Source organism: Salvia hispanica, chromosome 4, assembly GCF_023119035.1.
Source record: "Salvia hispanica cultivar TCC Black 2014 chromosome 4, UniMelb_Shisp_WGS_1.0, whole genome shotgun sequence".
NCBI lineage: Eukaryota > Viridiplantae > Streptophyta > Magnoliopsida > Lamiales > Lamiaceae > Salvia > Salvia hispanica.
Window position 1 is genome coordinate 22,811,145 of NC_062968.1, and position 22,891 is coordinate 22,834,035.

Here is a 22,891-nt window from a genome sequence, read left to right on the forward strand (position 1 = left end):
TGGTCTCTAGGTGGGCCTTTTGCCCCCTCTCAAACTTTTACATGTACGGAGTACTATATTTTGTTTGATAAATTTGCAATTTTATTCATATTTTTTATAAATGTCTTCTTTTAATAATTCTTATTTTTCTCATGTAGTATAATTTTGCCCCTCTTAAGTAGAATTCCTGGCTCCGCCGCTGATTCGATCTTACGATTTATGTTGCAAATAGACTTGTTGGTTGTCGTACGTGTGTTTGTGCTTCGTTTATGTACACGAGGCTCGTCACATTCATTGGTTTCAAGCTTTGCGTGATGGGAAAATATATTTTTATATGAGTATGTTAAAATATATTTTTATTATAAATTTATAAATATGAAAAGTTGATGAAATCCAAAATTGTGTATGGAATAATAATAATTGATCGATAAGAGTGGGCGAACATGTTCAGGTGATTGTAGGAAGTGACATCTGAGAATGATAGCACTATAGTACTTAGTAAACTAAAATGCATCCCCGTCCACAAATATTCATTACATTTAATTTCAATAAACATCTCTATTTTATATGGCGTTGTCTTATTTTATGAACATGCAGTAACGTTTGTGGAAATTTGAAATTTTGTCTTTCTTCAAACAGTGTTGTTAAATAATTACACGTCGATCACTACAGTGCAGAAAGTATAACAATTGTCGAAAATCTGATTTTTTTGCCATTTGATAGATAAATCTATAAGTGAGGACTATATTAATGGCCAAACAAAATAAAACAATACAGCATGCACTTTTTTTGTTTTTTTAATCCTATTATATTCATGAACTATAATTGGAACAAACAAAAATAGTGAAAAATAAAGAATAAAAAATTAGAAAAATGAACACTTGGATCAAGAAGAATTAAGTACTACGTGTTTGCATATGGATGATCAAGCAAATTAATTAATAATATTGTCTAATTCTTGGTTTAAATTAATTAAAATAAAAAAGTATGGGTCACCATGAATTTCTAAACCTTATTTAAAGTGCTTCATTTTCACAAAATCCCATACCTCAACAATACCAAAACTTTCAAAGAAGAATGCGATTTACACTTTTCCCCACATGGAGCACTACCAGAAAAAAAAAGACAAAAAACAAACCCAACTTGTCCACACTCGTAAATTCGATGCTAAATTTGATGAAATATATTGTATAATTTCATAAAGATTACGAAATAGCACTCTTCTCATCCAAAAACCCTATTTTCTCTTCCTCGCTACTACACTTATCAACCATCTCCAAGCTACTACTCCGCTCGGAGGCCTTAACTGCTTCGATCCCCCAGTCCGTGCGACACAACACGACATAAAGGACCGAAGCAGCACAGGCCGCCTGAGCGGAGAGCAGGCCTAGCCAGAGGCCCGGGAACCCTATCCCGAGCCAGAAGGCCAGGCCGACAGCTACAGGGGTACCCACAAAGTAAAACGAGCCGAGATTAATGTGGGCGCCCACCACCGGCCTCGCGATGCCGCGCAGGACGCCGCAGCCCGTCGTCTGCGGGCAATTTCCGAGCTCGCATAGCCCGATGATCGGCAAGACCGACGCAACGAGAAGCTTTAGGTCATCATCTTTTGTGAAAAGGCCACCCCATTTGTCTCTAAATATCACTGTCAAAACCACATTGATTAGCCCTATTGCAAACGCACAAGCTAATGCCACCATTGCTGCCAATTTGGCCTTGCTAGGGTTCCCTGCTCCCAACTCATTTCCCACCTGAAATCACCACCAAAAAATTAAATTTCTTTGAATTCGTGGATAGGTGAAAAGATCGAGTAACGTACCCGAGCTGAGACGCAACCGGCCAGTGCCATGGGGACCGTGTACATGAGGCTAGTCGTTTGAATCATGATCCCGGTGGCTGCCACGGTGAGTCTCGGGTTAGGCAAGTACCCGGCCAAGACAGTCACGATCTCGTACCACCACCACTCCAAGCATATCCCGATACAACTCGGGACAGCGAGCCTAAGCAGCGCGCCAACGCCACCGTCCCCCCCGTCTCCAACCACCTTCCACCTCCAACGCCCGTAAACGCAAACATACCCCATCATCAGCACCATCATGTGGAGATTCGTGAGCACGGAGGCCATGGCCACCCCGGGCACCCCGAGCCCCATCACGACAACGAGGACATAATTCAACGGGATGTGGAACGCGACAGCCAGCAATGTGCACCACATCTGAGGCTTCGTCACGCCCTGCGACCGCAAATACACCCTCAGGGGCTGGAGCAGAGTGTTTGTCAGCAAGTCGGGGAGTGAGTAGAGGCAATAGGCCGCGGCCATTCGCGTGATGTCCCGGTCCTGGCCCATGAACAGCATGATCGATTCGAGATTGAACCAGAGGATGCTGATCGGGATGATCGCCAAGAACAGGATGGAGATCATGCGGTGGAGGGAGACGGAGAGGAGGTCCCAGTTCTTGGAGCCATAGGCCTGGCTGCAGACGGGCTCGAGGCCAGAGGCCAGGCCTACGAGAACAGAGTAGCCGGTGATGTTCGTGAAGCCGATGCTCAGAGCGCCACCGGCTAGCTCTAGACTGCCTAATCTGCCCAAAAACAGGACAGAGACAACTGCTCTCACATACACTAAACAGTTCATTGCAGTAATTGGAAGTGCCATTCTCCATAACTCTTTCAACTCATCAACCACCTTTTGCAACACAAAAAACAACAAAATTTAACTAAATTTGCCAACACAATTCACTAATAGTACTATCTAAAATTGCCAAAAAAAAACCCAAATACTAAAACAACAGCATTTCACTAAATTTGCCACAAAAACATACAAAAGCTATTTAAAATTTCACAAAAATTGCTAAAAAAATTACTATCAACCACAAAATATCTAAAATTGCCAAAACAATACACATACTAAAACAACATTCCCCATAAAACAACCGTTTACAACACAAACACAAAAATTGCCAACAAAATATTATCAACCACATAATATCTTCAAATTGCCAAAAACAAATTGCAAAACATTCCTCGAAAAACCACCTTTTGCAAAGCAAACAAATAACATTTTCAAAAATTCCCCAAAAAAACATTGAAATACTAAATTACAAATTGCATAACATCTGTCACCTGTGAGGAGGTAGTGAGTTTGTGGGAGTCTGTATTTTCCACACCCATTCTTGAGAAACACTGCAAAGAATAACCAAGATGAATGCTTGATCATGATTTAGAGAAATGGATGGATACAAACAATAAAAGATTAAATTTTTCAGACATTGTTTAGTGTAACACTGCAAAGAATCAAGCTTTTCAAGAAAAAAGATGGAAAATTTTCCATAAAAATCATATCTTGATTTGGGGGTTTACCAGTTTAATCATGGCGGCGAGTGTGACATGGGATTTTATGAAAAGCTGCGCAGCTACTGAGGCACAGGGGAAATATTTGTAGACAGAGAAAGCGAAGGTGGGAAAGGGGAGAGTGATGGATGATACATGTGTGTGAGAGAGAAGAAGAGAGAGACAGAGATTATGGCTTTGTTCAGTATTTGCCGCTGCTATTTGCAGTTGCCATAAATACCTTAAAAAAAGTGGTGAGAATCAAGGAAAAAGCATTGCAATCTAATGTTACTCTCTAGCATCAAGTTGTGATTTTGTAATGAAATTGGTTCCCTTTTCACTTAGCTTCATTGCCCTGTTGCAACTTGCAAGAAGCATCACTTTACATTGAAATAGGAATAAAAATATTTTTCCTACTATGAATTTCATTTATTAGATTGATCAGCATGTGTTGTGTAAGCATCATTTTGTTTGTATCTATTTAGTTTGATTCCATAAAATTCAATGTTCAATCGGTCGATTAATTTTATCTATAACTTCAAAAAAAAAAATAAAAAAAATCAATGATTTTACAACTTACATAAAAATTAATACTCCTACTTAATTTGTTGATTTTATCTATAACTTCAAAAATTGGAATAAAAGAACAAATAAAGACTGACTCGTAAAATTAGCAATGTTAGTAATGAATTTTAAGATGTTAGTCATAATAAAGTGTATAAAAAATAATAATATTAATACGAACTAAACGAGATTGTTGCCTACTAAAGATATAGGAGTATACTATAACATATATGAGATATTTGCATACTAGTGGCGACCACAATGCCTGTATATTAATGAAGGGACAACTTGGTGGTTCAATCAACCGAATCAAAGTTTCACATCGCACACATTTTAATATTTTTATTGTTTCTTAATGGTTAATATTTGTATTGTAAATATGTGTGGCTTAATTGGTAGGAAAAATGAAATTTCAATACATATAAAATGTAGACAGCATTCACATAAAATGCTCAAACTAGATAATCGTTTGCTTGTGGTAAATTGTTTGATTATCCATAGTTAGATAAATCGTGCGGCTTTGGTCGGAAAAATGTAATTCTGATATACGAAAAACTGTGCTCACAAATAATGAACAATTTATTGATTATTTAATAATGTAGTAACATATTAAACGAGATCAAATCCAAAAGTGTGCCTTCTTATCATTTAAAGAAGATCTCACGAGAATTATACTTTCTTTTATTTGTTAAAGCAAGATATTCAGAGCATAAAGACCCTTTTTGAGGAATTATTTATGCTTAAAGTAGAACTAAAGTTGAAGAATTCGTCACATCCTAATCACTTTCTCCACGTTAATATACCCATATTCTATATTAACCCTATCCTTTTCCCCTTCCATTCCATTTGTCTTTGTAGATTTGATAGAATTGGGTCTCATGAATATTGTTCGATTAGATAGATAACTTAATACCGATACTTACCATGTTATTAATTATTGAAATTATTTAAATTCATACTTAGTTTTTACTTTCAGGTGCAAATAAATACCAATTGTTAGTGGTCGGAGTGAAATGAAAAAAAATGCTGCTATAATTAGTTGTAGAAAGGACAAAGAAAATGTTAAAATGGGGAATTTTAATCTTTTGGTCAATGCAATCTCGGCCAATCTAGATAAATATTAATCTTTAGTGATCATACCCAAACAATCATACGCACACTTTCAATTGAACTTTCGCTTCGTGTCTTGTTAACTTTAGAGTGTGTTATATTCTAATCTAATTGAAAATTGCTATGGCTAAGTTTGGAATGGAACATATGCTAAAATATTAAGGACAAGCATCTTATTAAGCACAACTAAGTATTTAGAAATCAATAATACTAACTTTATTTCAGTTAAAGGTCGAAAGATTGATAATAAAATAATAATTAGTTGGTGCATGAAAGAAAGTGAATGACTAAAGCATACCTTTTAAGTTTGGCATCTTAAGCAAATTTGTTAATCAACTTTCCCTAAAATGTATTGGTTCCAATTGCTAACTTTTAATGAAAATCATTGACCTATCCCATTATATTTATTCGTATAGGATAATTTCTCTAATTATTTCCCAAATGGCAAAAGAATATAGTGGTAGTTATGTGGTGTGGCTTGTTTGGATTTAATTAATTTTGAACATGATGATAGATGGATGGTTTTATCAATACCTTTAAATCAGATTTTTAAGGAATTGTAGACAAGTTAAATACCAACAAACCAAAGAGAAAATTGTTCAACAATTAATATAATGATCTATGACAGAAGACGCTACAAACGGATGTGAAATGTTGTTTCGTAAGTTAGAAAAAAATTATCAATTTAAAACTTACCAATTGATTAATGATAGAATATGTAATTTTTGTCCAACAAAGAAGCATTGATAAAGGCATGAAGAAACCCTAGTTTTATTAGGAAAGAAAAAAAATAGAGAAAAATCTAAAATTAAAAGGAAACAAAACATACTGATCATGTTGTGAAAGCTAATTAACATGTTACAAACTTCAGTATTCCACACCAACTATATATATAACACAGATGGTATGAGATTAAACCAACAAATATTATATTTTCCAATTATTACTAATACACACCTAACTGAATCTGTAACCTCAACTATACATAGTTGATCGTATATAATTTCTAATGTCAGAAGTTGATTAAAGATTCAATTTTGATTATAAGAACTAAGAAGAAGCCTAACAATTTGTGAAATAAGCTTTTTTCACCCAAAAAAATGAAGTGAAGTAGAAATTAAAGAAACTCTGCAATAAATTCAATCCAACTCCAAATCCCTAAACCCCAATCAAGCTTAAATTCTTATGCTCAAATTAAGTTGACCGTTGGCACTGGATTCAACCATGCATACATCAAATCCTCAGCCAATTTGCTTCCCTTTCATTTCCAAAGCGCTTTTTATTCGTGATTGGTGCATTTGTATTCGGAGAACTTAGCATTGGAGTAGAGAGTGCTTTATTGCGCATTAAATTTTAAGGGAATATAAATAATAATAATAATAATAATAATAATAATAATAATAATAATAATAATAATAATAATAATAATAATAATAGTTATTATTATTATTCGAGCGTCAACTGGGCTGGGCTGATGCAGCCCGAATCGGTTTAGGCCGGTGCCACCTGTTAATGAAACAGATTTGGGTTTAGTGTTGATTCTGATGGGGTTTGAATTGCTCCTGTTTGAAAACAATACAACCCATGCCTAGGAACGGCCCATTACCGTCTAGACCCAACCATCAAACGGCCCACTAGAAGTCCTAATTAAGTACGTATTGAATTGTGAATGAAGATTATGAAAGTAATAAAGCAATCAATTGAAACTACTAATACGTGTTACACTAGGGTGATGTAAGAGCCGTTGATGTTACAATTCAAATTCATATTATTGAGATATGAGCAAAATATGAACAACGTCAGAGAGCACTAAGCATGCTACTTTAATTACAGATCATAATTGATTCCGATCCCCTACTAAAATAATGCAAATCTTGGACAGAACAACAAAATATATTACTATCATATAACACTATAGTAATATTTGCTCAAGTCAACAATGAGCAGCTTAGTTGTTAAATTCAATCGCATCTTTTTTTTTTGTGAGATTACAATCTGCATCCAGCTTTCCTTCCTTTGTGTATCCAAATTCCAAGCAAGAAGAAATATGAAAAATGGCTTATAATCTTCAACCACTCATCACCATTCTTGAAGGAATTCTTGATCCTCACCAATCACGATGGATTGTTCATGAAAACAACCCTCAATTCAAATCCATCCTCAATAAAGCTACTTCTCTTCAACAGCTCCTTGATAGTAACTCTTCATTCACCAAACTAGACACCCAAATCAGAGAAGTAGCACATCGAGCTGAAGACATCATTGAATCCCGCATGGTTCATCAAATGAAATCCGGATGTGATTCCGCCATATTCACTTTTACCACACCAGATCTGCAGCAAGTAATACGAGATCTTGATTCTCTTATGGAGCAAGCGGAGAAGCTCATGGAGATGGACGATGACAAGATGCTTCGACAACTTGATTCTGCTATGGAACAAGTGAAACTCCTGGATCAGAAGATGCCGCATAGCAGTTCATCGATCTCCAAGAACGCTGTGATGGTGGGAATTGATGAAGATCTGATGCAGCTCAAGGATCGGCTCACCTGTATGGAGAAGAAGCTGGAGATCGTCCCCATCGTGGGTATGGGGGGAATAGGTAAAACAACTCTCGCTCGAAAGCTTTATGAAGATCCTTTGATTGTTGATCGCTTTGATTATCGTGCTTGGGCAACTGTGTCACAAGATTACAATATGCCACAAATTCTCAAAAGCCTTCTTCGTTGCACAACTAGACAAGACTTTGATCAACATATTGATGAGTTAAAAGTCATGTTGCATAAGAGCTTGTTCAGTAGAAGGTACTTGATTGTATTAGATGATATATGGAGCCCAAAATTATGGGATGAGATAAGGATGTACTTTCCAGACAACAACAACGGGAGTCGTATTGTCATCACCACTAGAGAATCTGATGTGGTGAACTGTGCTAGCTCTTCGAGTCAGCAGCATCAGGTGCGATTGCTTAGCAAGTTGGAAAGTTGGAATCTGTTCCGCCAACTTGTGTTTGGAGAAGAGGATTGCCCTCTTGTATTACAAGAGATTGGTCGAAAGATCGCCAAGGATTGCGGTGGGCTTCCTCTAGCCATCAGTGTGATTGGAGGATTGATATCTAAGATGGAAAGAGCAAAAGATGTTTGGATGAAAATTGGGGACAACGTAATAGCAACAATTGCGGAATCGAACAAGCAATGCTACAATATATTGTCTTTAAGTTATAAGCACTTGCCGAATCACTTAAAACCATGTTTTTTATACATGGGGGCTTTCCCTGAAGACTACGAGATTAAAGGCTCCAGACTCGTACGTTTGTGGATTGCAGAGGGATTTATAAAATCAAATGTGGAAAGAAGTTTGGAGGAAGAGGCTAAGGATTGGCTAAAGTCTCTAATAGATAGAAATCTATTTCTGGTTAGAAGATACAAGAACAATGGAAAACCAGAGAGTTACAGCATGCATGATATGTTGAGGGATCTATGCATTAAGAAATATGGCAAAGGCATGTTTCTAAATGGTCCCAACAAGTTCACATTCTCTAATCCACGTCGCGTGAGTTTGCACACCAAGTTTGAATCGGAAATTGTTAACGATTCAACAGAGTCAATGTCACTAACTCGATCTGTTTTATGCATTGATTTTCGGAGTGTTGAGTTTTCATCTGGTGCAGTTTTTGCGGCAAGATTGCTAAGGGTGTTGGACTTGGATATGCGTATGCAAAGGTTCTCAACTGAAATATTAGAACTTGTCAACCTACGCTTCTTACGTGTCAACCTATGCTACTTAGGTAATCAACGCATTTCAAGTATACCGGAAGGAATATCAAGATTGTGGAATTTGCAGACCTTGATCGCTCCTTTTTGCAAGTTTGATGAGCCAGCTGAGCTATGGAAGCTCTCTGAGTTAAGATATCTCAATGTGAATGGAATTGAGTTGTTAAAAGATGAGGAAATGAACTATAGTGTCTTGAAGAAGTTGGAAAGGATTTTATCTGATATACAACTTAAAAAGGAGGCAACAAGTTGGGATGGTTTCCTCAAAAGCATTCCAAATATCAAAGTGTTGTCAATTAAGGATGGCCTCCCAACTATATCGACAGTGATTGATCTTAGCCATCTTCACAAGCTTGAAAAACTAAAATGCTTTGATATGAGAAGTATATCCTCTCCCGACGGTTTTGGTCATCGTTTGAGAGTGATATTTCCTTGTAATATTAGAAAACTATATCTGAATGGATGTAAAATGATTTTGGGAGCATGGAGGACTCTGTGTACACTACATAAGCTGGAAGTGCTCTGGATGGCTTGCTGCAGTTTTAAAAGCGAGGAGGAGACATGTGATGAAGAGTGGGAGTTAGCAGATGGAGATGTGTTCTGTTCACTGCAGTTTCTAAATCTTTATGGCTGTAGTCTTGTGCGTTGGATAGCCGATGAGACCAATTTCCCTAGACTCCGCCACCTCCATTTACTTTTATGCAAAAATATAGAGGAAATCCCAAGCGGCATTGGAGAGATCCCAACACTCCAATTAATTGAGTTAATAGGGTGCAGCAAATCCACAGCGGCCTCAGCAGAAAGGATTAAGGAGGAGCAATATGAAAATGGAAACGACGATCTCAAACTGAATATTCCTGGCACTTCCGAAAGGTAATTAACTTGAAGATTTTGAGTGCTAAGTTGTATGCAGCACTGTCATTTTGATTGCACATTCATGCATACACTTTTCATTAAGTCCATAAAAATTCCACATGTTTTTTAATATGAGTATTTTTTTTTCTTCAAAACATACTTTTAACTTAAGGCAATTTGGAGGATTTTATGTTCTTCGGAGTGGTCTCTTCTTTCCTACCTAACTTTTATAGCAATACCAAAATACTCTCTCCGTCCCGCAAGAGTATACACTCTTAGTTGGACACGATTTTAATACATAATTGGTAAAGTAAAATTGAGATAGAAAGAAAATATAACTAAATTATTGTTAATAGAGAATGAGTCTCATTTCATTAGAGAGAAAAAAACTTTCTAAAATTAGAAAGTGCATATTCTTGTGTGACGAAGTATAAAAAAAAGAATGCATGCTCTTGTGGGACGGAGGGGGTATAACAATTAGTAAGTTAGTTCAATTGATTTTTAAGTAAACTTTTCTTTCAATTGATTTCATTTTTTTTATTGCTATCTTATTGCTATCTTAATTTAACAATTCCACAGTAAAACTCATGTCCTTTTCAGAGTATATTGTTTTGGTTGATGTTTGATAATATCTCGTAAATAAGTTATCAAGCTATGTCATTGTCATAACCTTGATTGACTGCAAAATTATAACATATCAATAGTTTGTTGCAAAATTTGAATTTAGTGAAGTACATTTAGAAATGTACAGACCGGTTAGTATTTGAATTTTTATTATAAATAGATAGTATAATTTAAATTTTAAAAACATGAAATTTACTACCATATGATCTAATAGTACTTATTTTCAGTGGATCATAAATTTGTTGAAGTGCAGTATTTAAAGAAATTGTACATGTTCGTAATTGGGCTTGGACATTTTAATTTTTAACCCTACCCAAAATTTGGTGAACGCCATCAGTTTTCTCATGCTTTGTTTCGATTGAATTGTTAAATTTGGTGATGTTACCGATTTGTGATCGTATAATGGTTTAATCGATTGTGTTTGCCCTATAAATTAGTTTCCCATTGATATGCTGATAATAGCGCCCGGTTAATGCTCATAATTTGTGGTGTTAGTGCTAATGCTAATGCCAATTATCTGTGATGTTAATGCCCTGTTGATGCTATTTCTAATGTTAATACTAATGTTCTGTTAGGGTTAATGCCAATACTAATGCTAATGATAATGTTAATACTGATAATAATAATCGTTGCTCTTAATGCCATGTTAATGCTTTGTTAATGCTAATGTTAATACTAACGCTAGTGTTGATGTTAATAACCTGTGAAGTTAATGCTGATGTTAATAATAATCTATGATGTTATTAATAGTTCTACAAATAATCTTGTGATATTGCATCATGTAGTGATGATGATGATGATGATGACGACGACGACGACGACGACGATGATGACGACGACGACGATGATGATGAATCAAATGGCCCCAACAATGAGCAAACATACAACTACATCTGCCACTGTACAGCAACCCATGGCATAATCTGTCCAAAAAGAAATAATGTGGCAGCTGATTATTGAAGACACAGGAGACGTCTACATAAGGGTGAGAAGATTGTCAGGGAGAAAATGATGGAAAACTATCTAAATGATTGAAGACTATAGCTTTAAATAGACATATTGTGTGTACTTGTGATGTTAATTTTGGAATGCCTCATTTTTGTTTTATTGTGTTTTAATTTTGGAGTATTTAGTTATGAGTATTATAAGTTTGATTGTGAGTATAAGTTTGATAATACACTGATCTGAGTGTTGTTCATGACCTCTGTTGGAGTGTTATACTGTTATGTAATGTCTCAATTATGGAGTATCAACAACAAATAGTGACGGAGCCAGGATTTTTATAGGAGGGCCCAAGTCTAGTATATAGTTCGGTGTTTCCGTCGCCGGAAGAACTGCAATATGGTGGCAGGACGAGACGATGCGAGAAGTGTAGATGCTAATGAGCTACAGAAAAACTAATTGAGTTACCTTATCCTATTATTCATCGCTCATCAATATTTCTTGCTTTCGTTGTTAGATTGAAGCTATGGACCCTCAAAATGGTGCTGTGTTTTATCACCAAGTGGAAAAACCAATTGAAGAGGCTCCCGCTGCTGTCTTTGCAACCTCCCCTCTTCTTGAGAATTGGATGGAGGCGTTTGCCAAAACAACGGATACGTTCTTACGAGCCTTTTGTATTGAAATTATTATAAGCCTTGATGTTTATGTCATGATCAAGCAATTTGATTTGTTCTTATATGTCCTTGAAATTGGATATTGTTATTTGGTATTCTCTGGGTAGGAAGTTGCAAGTTAGTGATACCTCTGTTTCACTTAGGTCAGTAAGTATCACCATTAGATTAACGTGTGCTTAATTATTTGCATTCTTAGGTCAAAAGTATCATTATAACAGGGTTGTAGGCCTCAGAAGATCAAGTATAAATTCAAAAGAGCATAACCATTTTCAGCTCTTCTCTAAACTCCAAACTTCGAATTCCAGGGCCCTCTTTTCCAGCAGCGGCTCTATCCGTCCCCGGGGACAGTTCTACTTAAAAATGCTGAAATTGCATCTCAGAAGAAAAAATGCAGAATTCTTATTAAGCTCAAATATCCAAGAGAGGGGATGGTAGTGATGGTCTTGGTGAGGCTGATCAAATGAGGCTACGTATCGTTGCACTTGTCTCGTGTGGCGATGCAATGCACAGTTTTGATGTTTTTTCTTGGAGTTGAAGAATTAGAGGAATTATTGTTGTAGAGTTGAAAACTTCCGCATAAGATGCAGATATAAGTCAGGTTAAGAATTAGACAGACCTTATGCAAGCACTCAAATTATTGTAACAACAACTATACAATGTTAGGTGCTAAAAATATTCCTCCTCCTGTCCGCTATTTGGAGTCTCATTTGTTGATGTCACGGGTTCTAAGAAATGTTAAGAAAAGTGGGTGGAGAAAAGTTAATAGAATATGGGTCCTACTTATTTATATTAGTTTTAAATAAAATGTGAGTGAAATGAGTTAGTGGAAGGTGAAACCCTATTACCATTTATGATAAAAGTGAACCGAGACTCCTATTCGCGGACGGACTAAAATGAAAAAACGAGACTCTTATTCGCAGACGGATGGAGTATTTCAAAGTTAGCCCATCCTAGTAATATGATAAAATGTCACATATTTGACTAGCACGACTTTTAAGAAATTGTTTGATTTTATAATTAAAGTGAGAGAAAAAGTTAGTAGAATGTGAAACCTATTTTATATATTGGTTTTATAATAAAATGTGCGGAGAATAAGCTAGTCGAATGTATGGTCCACCTACTAAATATAGTTAAAGTGAAATGAGATATTTATTAGCGAATGAAAAAAGAAAAATCGGACGGATAGTATACGAAATCAAATCAGCTTTAATTTAATGTAATAATATACCGACAAACCAAAAGTGACACTCGCAAAAGTCAAGTTTCAGTTAATCAATCCATACAACCAAAAGCTGGAGACAGTGCTATTAGCATTATCAAGGTTCTGCAAAATTAGGAGGCTCTCACTAATTTCAATTGAGTTTTTATAGATTCATTTATCTTTTTGTTCTGTGATTGCAGTTTGCAAAAAGCTTTCCTTCCTTTGTTGAGATCAATGGCTTACAATCTTCAACCACTCCTCACCATTCTTGAAGGAGTCCTTGATCCTGACCAACCACGGTGGATTGTTGATGAAAACAATCCTCAACTCCAATCCCTCCTTGATAAAGCTACTTCTCTTCAGCACCTCCTTGATAGTAATTCTGCACTCACCAAACTAGACACCCAAATAAGAGAAGTTGCACATCGAGCAGAAGACATCATTGAATCTCACATGGTTCATCACATGCTCTCTGGATCTAATTGTGTGAGATTCACTCTTTCCACACCAGATATACAACAAGTAACGCGTCAACTTGATTCTGTTATGGAGCAAGCGGAGAAGCTCGTGGAAAACAAGATGTTGCCGAGCAAGTCATCCAGTGCTGCGGTGGGAATTGATTCTTCTATAGAACAACTGAAGCTCGCAGATAAGAAGAAGCCGTCTAGCAGTTCATCATTGAGTGTTGTGGTGGGAATTTATGAAGATCTGATGCAGCTCAAGGATCGGCTGATCGGTCAGCAGCAGAAGAAGCGGGAGATCGTCCCCATCGTTGGTATGGGTGGAGTAGGTAAAACCACTCTTACTCGAAAGCTTTACGAAGATCCTTTGATTGTTGATCACTTTGCATATCGTGCTTGGGCCACTATCTCACAAGATTACAATTTGCAACAAATTCTCTTAAGCCTTCTTTATTGCATAACTGGACAAGAATTTGATCAACAAATTGATGAGTTAAAAGTCAAGTTGCATAAGAGCTTGTCTGGTAGAAAATACTTGATTGTATTAGATGATATTTGGAGCACCAAATTGTGGGATGAGATGAGCATGTATTTCCCAGATAACAACATCGGGAGTCGCATTGTGATCACCACTAGGGAATCTGATGTGGCGAACTATGCTGACTCTTCGAGATCACACCATCAAGTGCAACTGCTTAGCGAGTCTGAAAGTTGGAATATGCTTCACCAACTTGTGTTTGGAGAAGAGGAGTGCCCTCTTGTATTACAAGTGATTGGTCGAAAGATCGCCAAGGATTGCGGTGGGCTTCCTCTAGCCATCAATGTGATTGGAGGGCTGCTATCTAAGATGGAAAGATCAGAAGATGCTTGGGAGAAAATTGGGAACAATGTAAAAGCAGCAATTTTCGAATCAAATGGTTATAGTATCTTGTCTTTAAGTTATAACTACTTGCCGAATCACTTGAAACCATGTTTCTTATACATGGGAGCTTTCCCTAAAGACTACGAGATTGAACGTTCCAGAATCATACGTTTGTGGGTGGCAGAAGGATTTGTAAAATCGAATGGGGAAAAAAGTTTGGAGGAAGAGGCTAAGGATTGGCTAAAGTCTCTAATAGATAGAAATCTATTTCAAGTTAGAATACACAAGATAAATGGAAAAGCAAAGAGTTACAACATGCATGATATGTTGAGGGATCTATGCATTAAGAAATATGGTGAAGACATGTATCTAAATGGTCCCAACAAGTTCACATTCTCTAATCCACGCCGCGTGAGTTTTCACATCAAGTTTGAATGGGAAGTTGTTAATGATTCAACAGAGTCAATGTCACTAACTCGATCTGTTTTACGCATTGATTTTCGGAGTGCGAGTTTCCATCTGGTGCAATTTTTGCGGCAAGATTGCTAAGGGTGTTGGACTTGGATATGCGTATGCAAAGGTTCCCAACTGAAATATTAGAACTTGTCAACCTACGCTTCTTACGTGTTAACCTATGCTACTTAGGTATCCGATGCATTTCAAGTATACCGAAAGGAATATCAAGATTGTGGAATTTGCAGACCTTGATTGCTCCTCTTTCTGAGTTTGATGAGCCAGCTGAGCTATGGAAGCTCTCAGAGTTAAGAAATCTTGAGTTACTTCGAATTAAGTTGTTATGAGGAAATGAACTATAGTGTCCTGAAGAAGCTGGAAAGGATTTCATCTGGTATACGACTTAAAAAGGAGGCAACAAGTTGGGATGGTTTCCTCGAAAGCATTCCAAATATAAAAAAGTTGTCAATTAATGATGGCCTCCGAACTACATCAACGGCGATTGATCTTAGCCAACTTCACAAGCTCGAAAGTATAAGATGCTCTGATATCAGAAGTATATCCTCTCCAGACGGTGTCGGTGGTCGTTTCAGAGTGATATTTCCTTGTAATATTAGAAAACTTGTTCTGTTTGAATGTGAAATGAATTTGGGAGCGTGGAGGACTCAGTGTGCACTACATAAGCTGGAAGTGCTGTGGATAGTTAACTGCAATTTTGAAAGCGGGGAGGAGACATGTGATGAAGAGTGGGAGTTAGCAGATGGAGATGAGTTCCCCTCACTGCACTTTCTACATATTCATGGTATGAGTTTTGTACGTTTGATAGCCAATGAAACCAATTTCCCTAGACTCCGCCACCTCCGTTTACGTTTCTGCGAAGATCTAGAGGAAATCCCAAGCGCCATTGGAGAGATCCCAACACTCCAATCAATTGAGTTAGAATATTGCAGCACATCAGCAAATGCCTCAGCAGAAAAGATTAAGGAGGAGCAATCTGAAAATGGAAACGACCATCTCAAACTGTTTATAACTTGAAGATTTTGAGTGCTAAGTTGTATGCAGCACTGTCATTTTGATTGCACATTCATGCATACACTTTTCATTAATTCCATAAAAAATGCACATGTTTTTTCATATGAGTATTTTTTTTTTCTTCAAAACGTACTTTTAACTTAAGGCAATTTGGAGGATTTTATATTCTTCGGAGTGGTCTCTTCTTTCCTACCTTACTTTATGGCAATACAAAAATACTCTCTCCGACGTCTCCGTCCCGCATGAGTATGTTGTTTTGGTTGATGTCTGATAATGTCTCGTAAATAAGTTATCAAGCTATGTCATTGTCATAACCTTGATTAATTGCAAAATTATAACAAACCAATAGTTTGTTGCAAAATTAGAACAAATCAATAGATCAATAATCTTTGATGTTAATGCCCTGTTAATACTAATTCTAATGCTAATGCTTTGTTAATGTTAATGCTGATGCTAATAATCTTTGATGTTAATGCCCTGTTAATAATAATTCTAATGCTAATGCTTTGTTAATGTTAATGCTGATGTTAATAATCTATGATGTTAATGCTAAATATCAATGCTGATGCTAATAATATGTAATGTTAATTAATGTGATGTTGAAATAATGTATTGCATCATGCAGAGGAGGAGGAGGAGGCTAATGATGAGAAGATTAAAGGCTATAGACAGATTGTGTTTACTTGTGATGTTAATTTTGGAATACCTCATTTTTGTTTTTGTGTTTTAATTCGGGTATTGTTGTATTTACTTATGAGTAGGGGTGGGTCGATACGATATATCGTATCGAAAACGTTGTATCGTGTATCGTATCGAAAATATCGATATGAAAGAATTTCATATCGTTATCGTATCGAAAGTTTCGATATATCAAACTTTCGATATAAAAAAATTTCATATCGTTATCGTATCGATATTTCGATATATCGTATCGAAATTCGATATATCGTTAAATATCGATATATATCGAAAATTTCGATATATATCGATATATATCGAAAATAAAATATCGATATATATCGAAAATATCGATATATCGAAAATTTTCGATATAAAACGATATATCGCGATATAAGGAAATTCATATCGTTATCGTATCGAAAACTTACGATACGATATCGTATTGTATCGAAAATTACGATATATCGAAAATTCGATAATTTTTCGATATTTTTCAATACGATACGAGCGATATATCATTTTTTCGATATTTTTCCCCAGCCCTACTTATGAGTATAAGTTGATTGTGAGTTTAAGTTTGATACACTGACTTAAGTTGGAAAAAACTTCTCAATTAACAACTCACCGATTGATTAATAATAAAAATATGTAATTTTTGTCCAACAAAGAAGCATATAATAAAGGCATAAATAAACCCTGGTTTTATTAGTAAGGAACAAGATAAAGGAAAAGCTAAAATTAGAAGTAAACAAAACATATAAGTTAAATTATTGCAATCTAATTATGGTAGTATTATATTACGATAAACAAAATGTTGCATACTTCAGTGTCTCACATCAATTAATGTTGACTCACTAAATTGCACCACCCAGACACATAATAGTTTAGTTAAAATGTTTAAATTCAAAATCGATTATATACGAACTACTAAATCTTCATATTCTGAATTTTATTATTAGAATTTTAAAATTGGATGTGCAAGTAAAAATTTGCTAGTAGTGATTACTGAAAATTTCAAGTAAAATTTTCAAAATAGTTTATGTCCACATTTAAAAGTGTTCAGAAATCGATACTTGCTAAACATCATTTTTGGTAGTTGGTAGTGTATACGCGTCTCTCAAACGAATATAGTTTCCAATTATTACCAATGCACACCTAAATGAATCTCTAACCTGAACTATACATAGGTCAGAATTTCTAAAGTCAGAAGTTGAATAATAATTCAATTTTGTTTATAAGAAGAAGGCTAACAATTTTTGAAATAAGCTCTCTTTTGGATTACTTTTTTCACCAAAAAAATGAAGTAAAGTAGAAAGAAACTCAGCAATAAATTCAATCCAACTCCAAATCCCAAGAGCCCAATCAAAATTCATCTGCTTAAATTCTTATGCTCAAAGTTCACACTGGATTCAACCATACATACATCAAATCCTCAGCCAATTTGCTTCCCTTTCATTTCCAAAGGGCTTTTTATTCGTGATTGGTGCATTTGTATTCGGAAAACTGAGCATTGAAGAGTAAAGATTGGTTTATTGCGCATTAAAGATTAGGGGAATATAAACAAGGATTATTATTATTATTATTATTATTATTATTATTATTATTATTATTATTATTATTATTATTATTCTTCGAGCGTGTTTTTTATGCCAACTGGGCTGGACTGACGCAGCCCAACTCAGTTTAGGGCCGTCCCACCAGTCCAACCCATGCCCAGGAACGGCCCATTAACGCATAGGCTCAATCCAGAAACGGCCCACCAGAAGTCCATTGTAGTTAGCTCAAGTTAATCCCTATTTGTCTTCAAACAAATCTGTCTCCGCGAAAGAAAAATTTTTGCGACTCCCAAATTCATTTAGATTTAAGTCCATACAAACTAAGCTTCGCAAGTCATTTTTTAATTTTATGTGTTTATAAACTTGTATAAAAATATTTAATTGTTTAACCAATTCTAGCCCGACTTTGCTCAACCCACTTTAGACGAGTGTCTGGACTAGGGGTGGGAATACGGGTATCCGTGGATATCCGACCCGGAAAAATCGGGTATCCAAACCCGAAAATCACCAAAATGTCTATCCAAAATCCGTCCCGATATATTTTCGGGTACGCCAATACCCGCCCCGGGTATCCATACCGACGTATCGGGTACCCGAATACCCGACTCTATACATATGTTAATAACTAATAAAAAAAATTGAATATTATATATTAATGGAAATATAGAAATATCTAAATTGACCAATGTCTTTAATGTTTTATTTTGTAGTATAAAACAAAAAAAATGGACCACTTTTATTTTAAAGTATAAGATTATTTAATGCAAAATGACTAAACCTAATTTAAAATATGCTTAAAATAATAAATTGGATATTCGGGTATACCCAATATCCATTCGGGTTATCCAATACCCGATTTATCTTATATTTCAATACCCAATCCCATAAAATTGGATATTGGATATCCAAAATCCGGCAGATATCGGGTCGGGTATGAGTAAATCCAATACCCGATATATGTATTCCCACCCTTAGTCTGGACTAGGTCGGGCCTCAAATCAAGTGGAGTTCCTTGGTCAGGGTTGGGTCGGCCTTGACCATTTGACAAGGATAATGTGGGGAAATGTTTTTCTAGGGTTGAAAATGTAGAGATGTTTTTTAATAGATGTTAATATAGAAGATTTACCAAGTTTAGTTCTTATAGTACTAGAATGAAGGACAAAAACATTGACATAATTTGTAATTTTTGTTCCATGGATATATATATATATATATATATATAGGGATGTACTAATATACTAACTAATTTTAAAGTGCTAACTTACATCCAATCACGTGCTGTCACGTGGCACGAAAAATGCAATATTATATACAGAAAAATGCAATATGAATTTCGACAGATTGCATTTTTGTTATATGCAGATTGCATTTTTTATTGTTGAGTTTTGCATTTTCGATATTGACTGTTTAATTTGCATTTTATATCTATACGGATTGCATTTATATATGTGAAAATGCAAAACTTTAACAATATAAAATGCAATTTATGTGAAAATGCAAAACTTAACCATAAAAAATGCAATATTCCTATAACTAAAATGCAATCTGCGGAAATGCATGAACAACTTCACAAATGTGTATTGCATTTTTATATATACAATATTGCATTTTTCGTGCCACATGGCAGCACGTGGTGCAATCTGTCGAAATTCAATTATAACTTTTACAAATGCATATTGCATTTTTCTGTATATAATATTGCATTTTTCGTGCCACGTGGCAGCACGTGATTGCATTTTTGTTATATGCAGATTGCATTTTTTATTGTTGAGTTTTGCATTTTCGATATTGACTGTTTAATTTGCATTTTATATCTATACGGATTGCATTTATATATGTGAAAATGCAAAACTTAACAAAATAAAATGCAATTTATGTGAAAATGCAAAACTTAACCATAAAAAATGCAATTTTCCTATAACTAAAATGCAATCTGCGGAAATGCATGAACAACTTCACAAATGTGTATTGCATTTTTATATATATAATATTGCATTTTTCGTGCCACATGGCAGCACGTGGTTGGATGTACGTTAGCACTCTAATTAAGGATGCGCCCTAGTGCTCCCCTATATATATATATATATATATATTTATCATAGAAATTAAGCATATTGTATTAAATTAATGGGTGAATAAAGAAAGAGAGTTTGTAACTCACAATTATTGAGTTTACTACACCAAACTTGTGGCACTTTTCTAAATGTGCCAGTATACATAGTCAATCAATACATCAATCTTAAACGGCATTTATTTCCAACACTGGGATGACATTTCAAAATAATTGTTAGGAAAAGAAACATTTAGTCACGCTTCTGTTAAGAAGCTAGTTATAATTAAAAAATATATCGCTCCAAATATACTCGCCCAATTTTCCCCCCAAAAATCCCCCCTCCCCCCCTCCCCAATTTTCAGCTTCTCACTCATTTTGCACTTACTTTTAGGAGAGAATTCGGAATAAAGGATTGATTTCGCTGACCTCTCAAAATTTAGGATTAAATTCGCTGACCTTTCGTAATTTGGGATCGTGGCATGCGTATTCTTTAAAACAAGGGATTTCTGATTTTTTTCTCCTTTTTCTCTTCTTTTTTAATATTATCCCCCTCCCTCCATTTATCAATTTCCTAAATCACCCCTCAAATATTTTACCTAAATTCTATAAAATTTGCCTTCTCTACAAAATGTGAACAATTGCCTAAATTTGCCGTCTCTACAATATGTACACAAAATTTGCCGTCTCTATAAAATGTGTACAAAATTTGCCATGCTCTACAAAATATTTTACGTGAACTTTAGTTTTTTAAATAATAATTTTGGTCAAGACAATTATCAATTACCATAGCAATCCATAAACATGTATTTATCATATACCATCCAGAAACATCATGTATTTACTTATGAGGATTCTTTTTAAAAAAATCCGAAAAAGTAACCATTAAAACTCCTCCTCTGTGATTACTTCCACAAAACAAACAAATATGTATGTATGTATATTACATATACAGACACATATGTATATGTATTTTTGATTCCTTACAGATTCACGCTGCTTTGAGTTGGAGAGACGGAAGAGGAGGGTGGAGGCGCTGTGAAGGAGGGTGGAGAAGAGAAGCGCTTGGAACAGAAAAAAGGCGGGTGTTTGAAAAAAACGGCGCTGATATTCTAAAATATAGGTATAATATTTGAGGGCTGATTTTGTAGAATTTAGGTAAAATATTTGAGGGGTGATTTAGGCAATTGATAAATGGAAGGAGGGAGATAATATTAAAAAAGAATAGAAAAATGGGAAAAAATCAGAAATCCCTTGTTCTAAAAAATACGCATGCCACGATCCCAAATTACGAAAGGTCAGCGAATTTAATCCTAAATTTTGAGAGGTCAGCGAAATCAATCCCTTATTCCGAATTCTCTCTAATTTTAGCCATCTACAGAGAAAACCACCGCATCTATGCACTCTGCACTCTGCTGCCAAGAAATAACAAATCAAGCAACAAAGCTTAATGTTTTTCTCTTCGGAAACTTGTATTCATGGTCGATCTTCGCCCTATTGTCTCGATTTTTTCTATTTGAAGGTTTAACTTTTCAATTGTGTTTAATTTGTGAAGGTTACATGGAAATTAGATTCAACCACCGGCAGAGTGAAGAAGCTCAGTCGCTACCGCACCGAAACCTGTTGGTCTTGAGCTTCACAAATCGGAACTACTCCCGAGAAGGTGAATTCTCACTTCATACACAAAATAAGAATCTTTGCAAGTTTTTGTGCAATCCCAAAATAATGATATGATATATGATTTGTTCAATTAATTAGAGATTGCTTATGTGTTCCTTTATTACTTGTTAGTTTTCCTTATAAATATTAGTTGATGTGAATATATAGGCTTAGAATTAGACTGAACGTGGGTCATATTATGATCATGACAAATGTTGGTGGATATGTGGCTTTCCCGGGAAATCCTAAGGAGAGGATGTATATTGTTATATCATGAATTTCTTTTCTAGATTCTCATATTATATTTCATTTGCATATATTAGCCCTGAGACTCATGTTAAATTCAAGATCCATCTCTTTTTTTAAGCTTTTCTTTGAACATTGTGGGATGGAATCGATAAAAGTTGAGAAGCCTCTTAGCAGACAAAATACGTGTGGATCTTTGTTGCAGCAACTACTGGTAAATCTTAATGTAGCAACTATAGCAACCTAGGCAAATTCTCATGATATCTGTTTCAGTTAGGCTGCAGTTGTTGCATTAGCTCACAATTTCTGCAGAAATTTTGGGATAATGTTGGTGAAAGAGACAAAATTCTTCTTCAATTTAATCAGGAGTGCTTGGCTGTATACAAGTGAAAGGTTGACCTGGCCATGAAGTCTAGAGCGCACCTTCTTCACATTGGCTGATTCTAGAGTTTAACTCCCCAATCTCCTACCGACTTTTGGAGAGAAGACTTATGTCAGATTTGTAAGTCATGGACCTGATGGTGTTCCATTTGTCATAATGGGAACATTGCTTAGAATTTAAGATGTTATAGTAATACAATAATAATTTCAAGCTAATAGAATTTGTGTATATTTTTCTTACTGGAGATAATCTCAATTAGTAAAATATACTTTAAAGTTGGGGTTTGTTTAATTTTTTGCAGCCTGAGAGGATATCAAGAACGAACAAGGAATAGCTTCAACCTGCACTGGAAAAACTTTGGGAACTTAAGGATGAGAAGATAAAAGAGTTTTCTGATATTCAATCTCAAATACAGAATGTATACACGGAGAATGCTCGAACTATAAACGTGCTATTTC

The 22,891-nt window shown here is 35.4% G+C and overlaps 3 protein-coding genes across 3 annotated transcripts; 2 read left to right on the forward strand and 1 right to left on the reverse strand.

The window, feature by feature from the left end:
* Positions 1 to 1,008: 1,008 nt before the first annotated feature.
* Positions 1,009 to 3,595, reverse strand: LOC125218765 (protein DETOXIFICATION 54-like). The gene is made up of 4 exons (XM_048120520.1): positions 3,340 to 3,595; positions 3,103 to 3,162; positions 1,799 to 2,665; positions 1,009 to 1,730 (listed from the first exon to the last, which is right to left on the reverse strand). Exons 1-4 carry the CDS (start codon positions 3,349 to 3,351, stop codon positions 1,185 to 1,187), a joined length of 1,485 nt encoding a protein of 494 aa, XP_047976477.1. The 5' UTR covers positions 3,352 to 3,595; the 3' UTR covers positions 1,009 to 1,184.
* A 3,334-nt stretch (positions 3,596 to 6,929) lies between these two features.
* On the forward strand, positions 6,930 to 11,432 carry LOC125218764 (putative late blight resistance protein homolog R1B-16). Its single transcript, XM_048120519.1, has 2 exons — positions 6,930 to 9,628; positions 11,020 to 11,432. Exons 1-2 carry the CDS (start codon positions 7,038 to 7,040, stop codon positions 11,192 to 11,194), a joined length of 2,766 nt encoding a protein of 921 aa, XP_047976476.1. The 5' UTR covers positions 6,930 to 7,037; the 3' UTR covers positions 11,195 to 11,432.
* A 1,680-nt stretch (positions 11,433 to 13,112) lies between these two features.
* Positions 13,113 to 15,961, forward strand: LOC125220226 (putative late blight resistance protein homolog R1A-10). Its single transcript, XM_048122390.1, has 2 exons — positions 13,113 to 13,171; positions 13,252 to 15,961. The coding sequence occupies exon 2, from the start codon at positions 13,286 to 13,288 to the stop codon at positions 14,921 to 14,923; it is 1,638 nt and encodes a 545-aa protein (XP_047978347.1). The 5' UTR covers positions 13,113 to 13,171; positions 13,252 to 13,285; the 3' UTR covers positions 14,924 to 15,961.
* Positions 15,962 to 22,891: the final 6,930 nt, after the last annotated feature.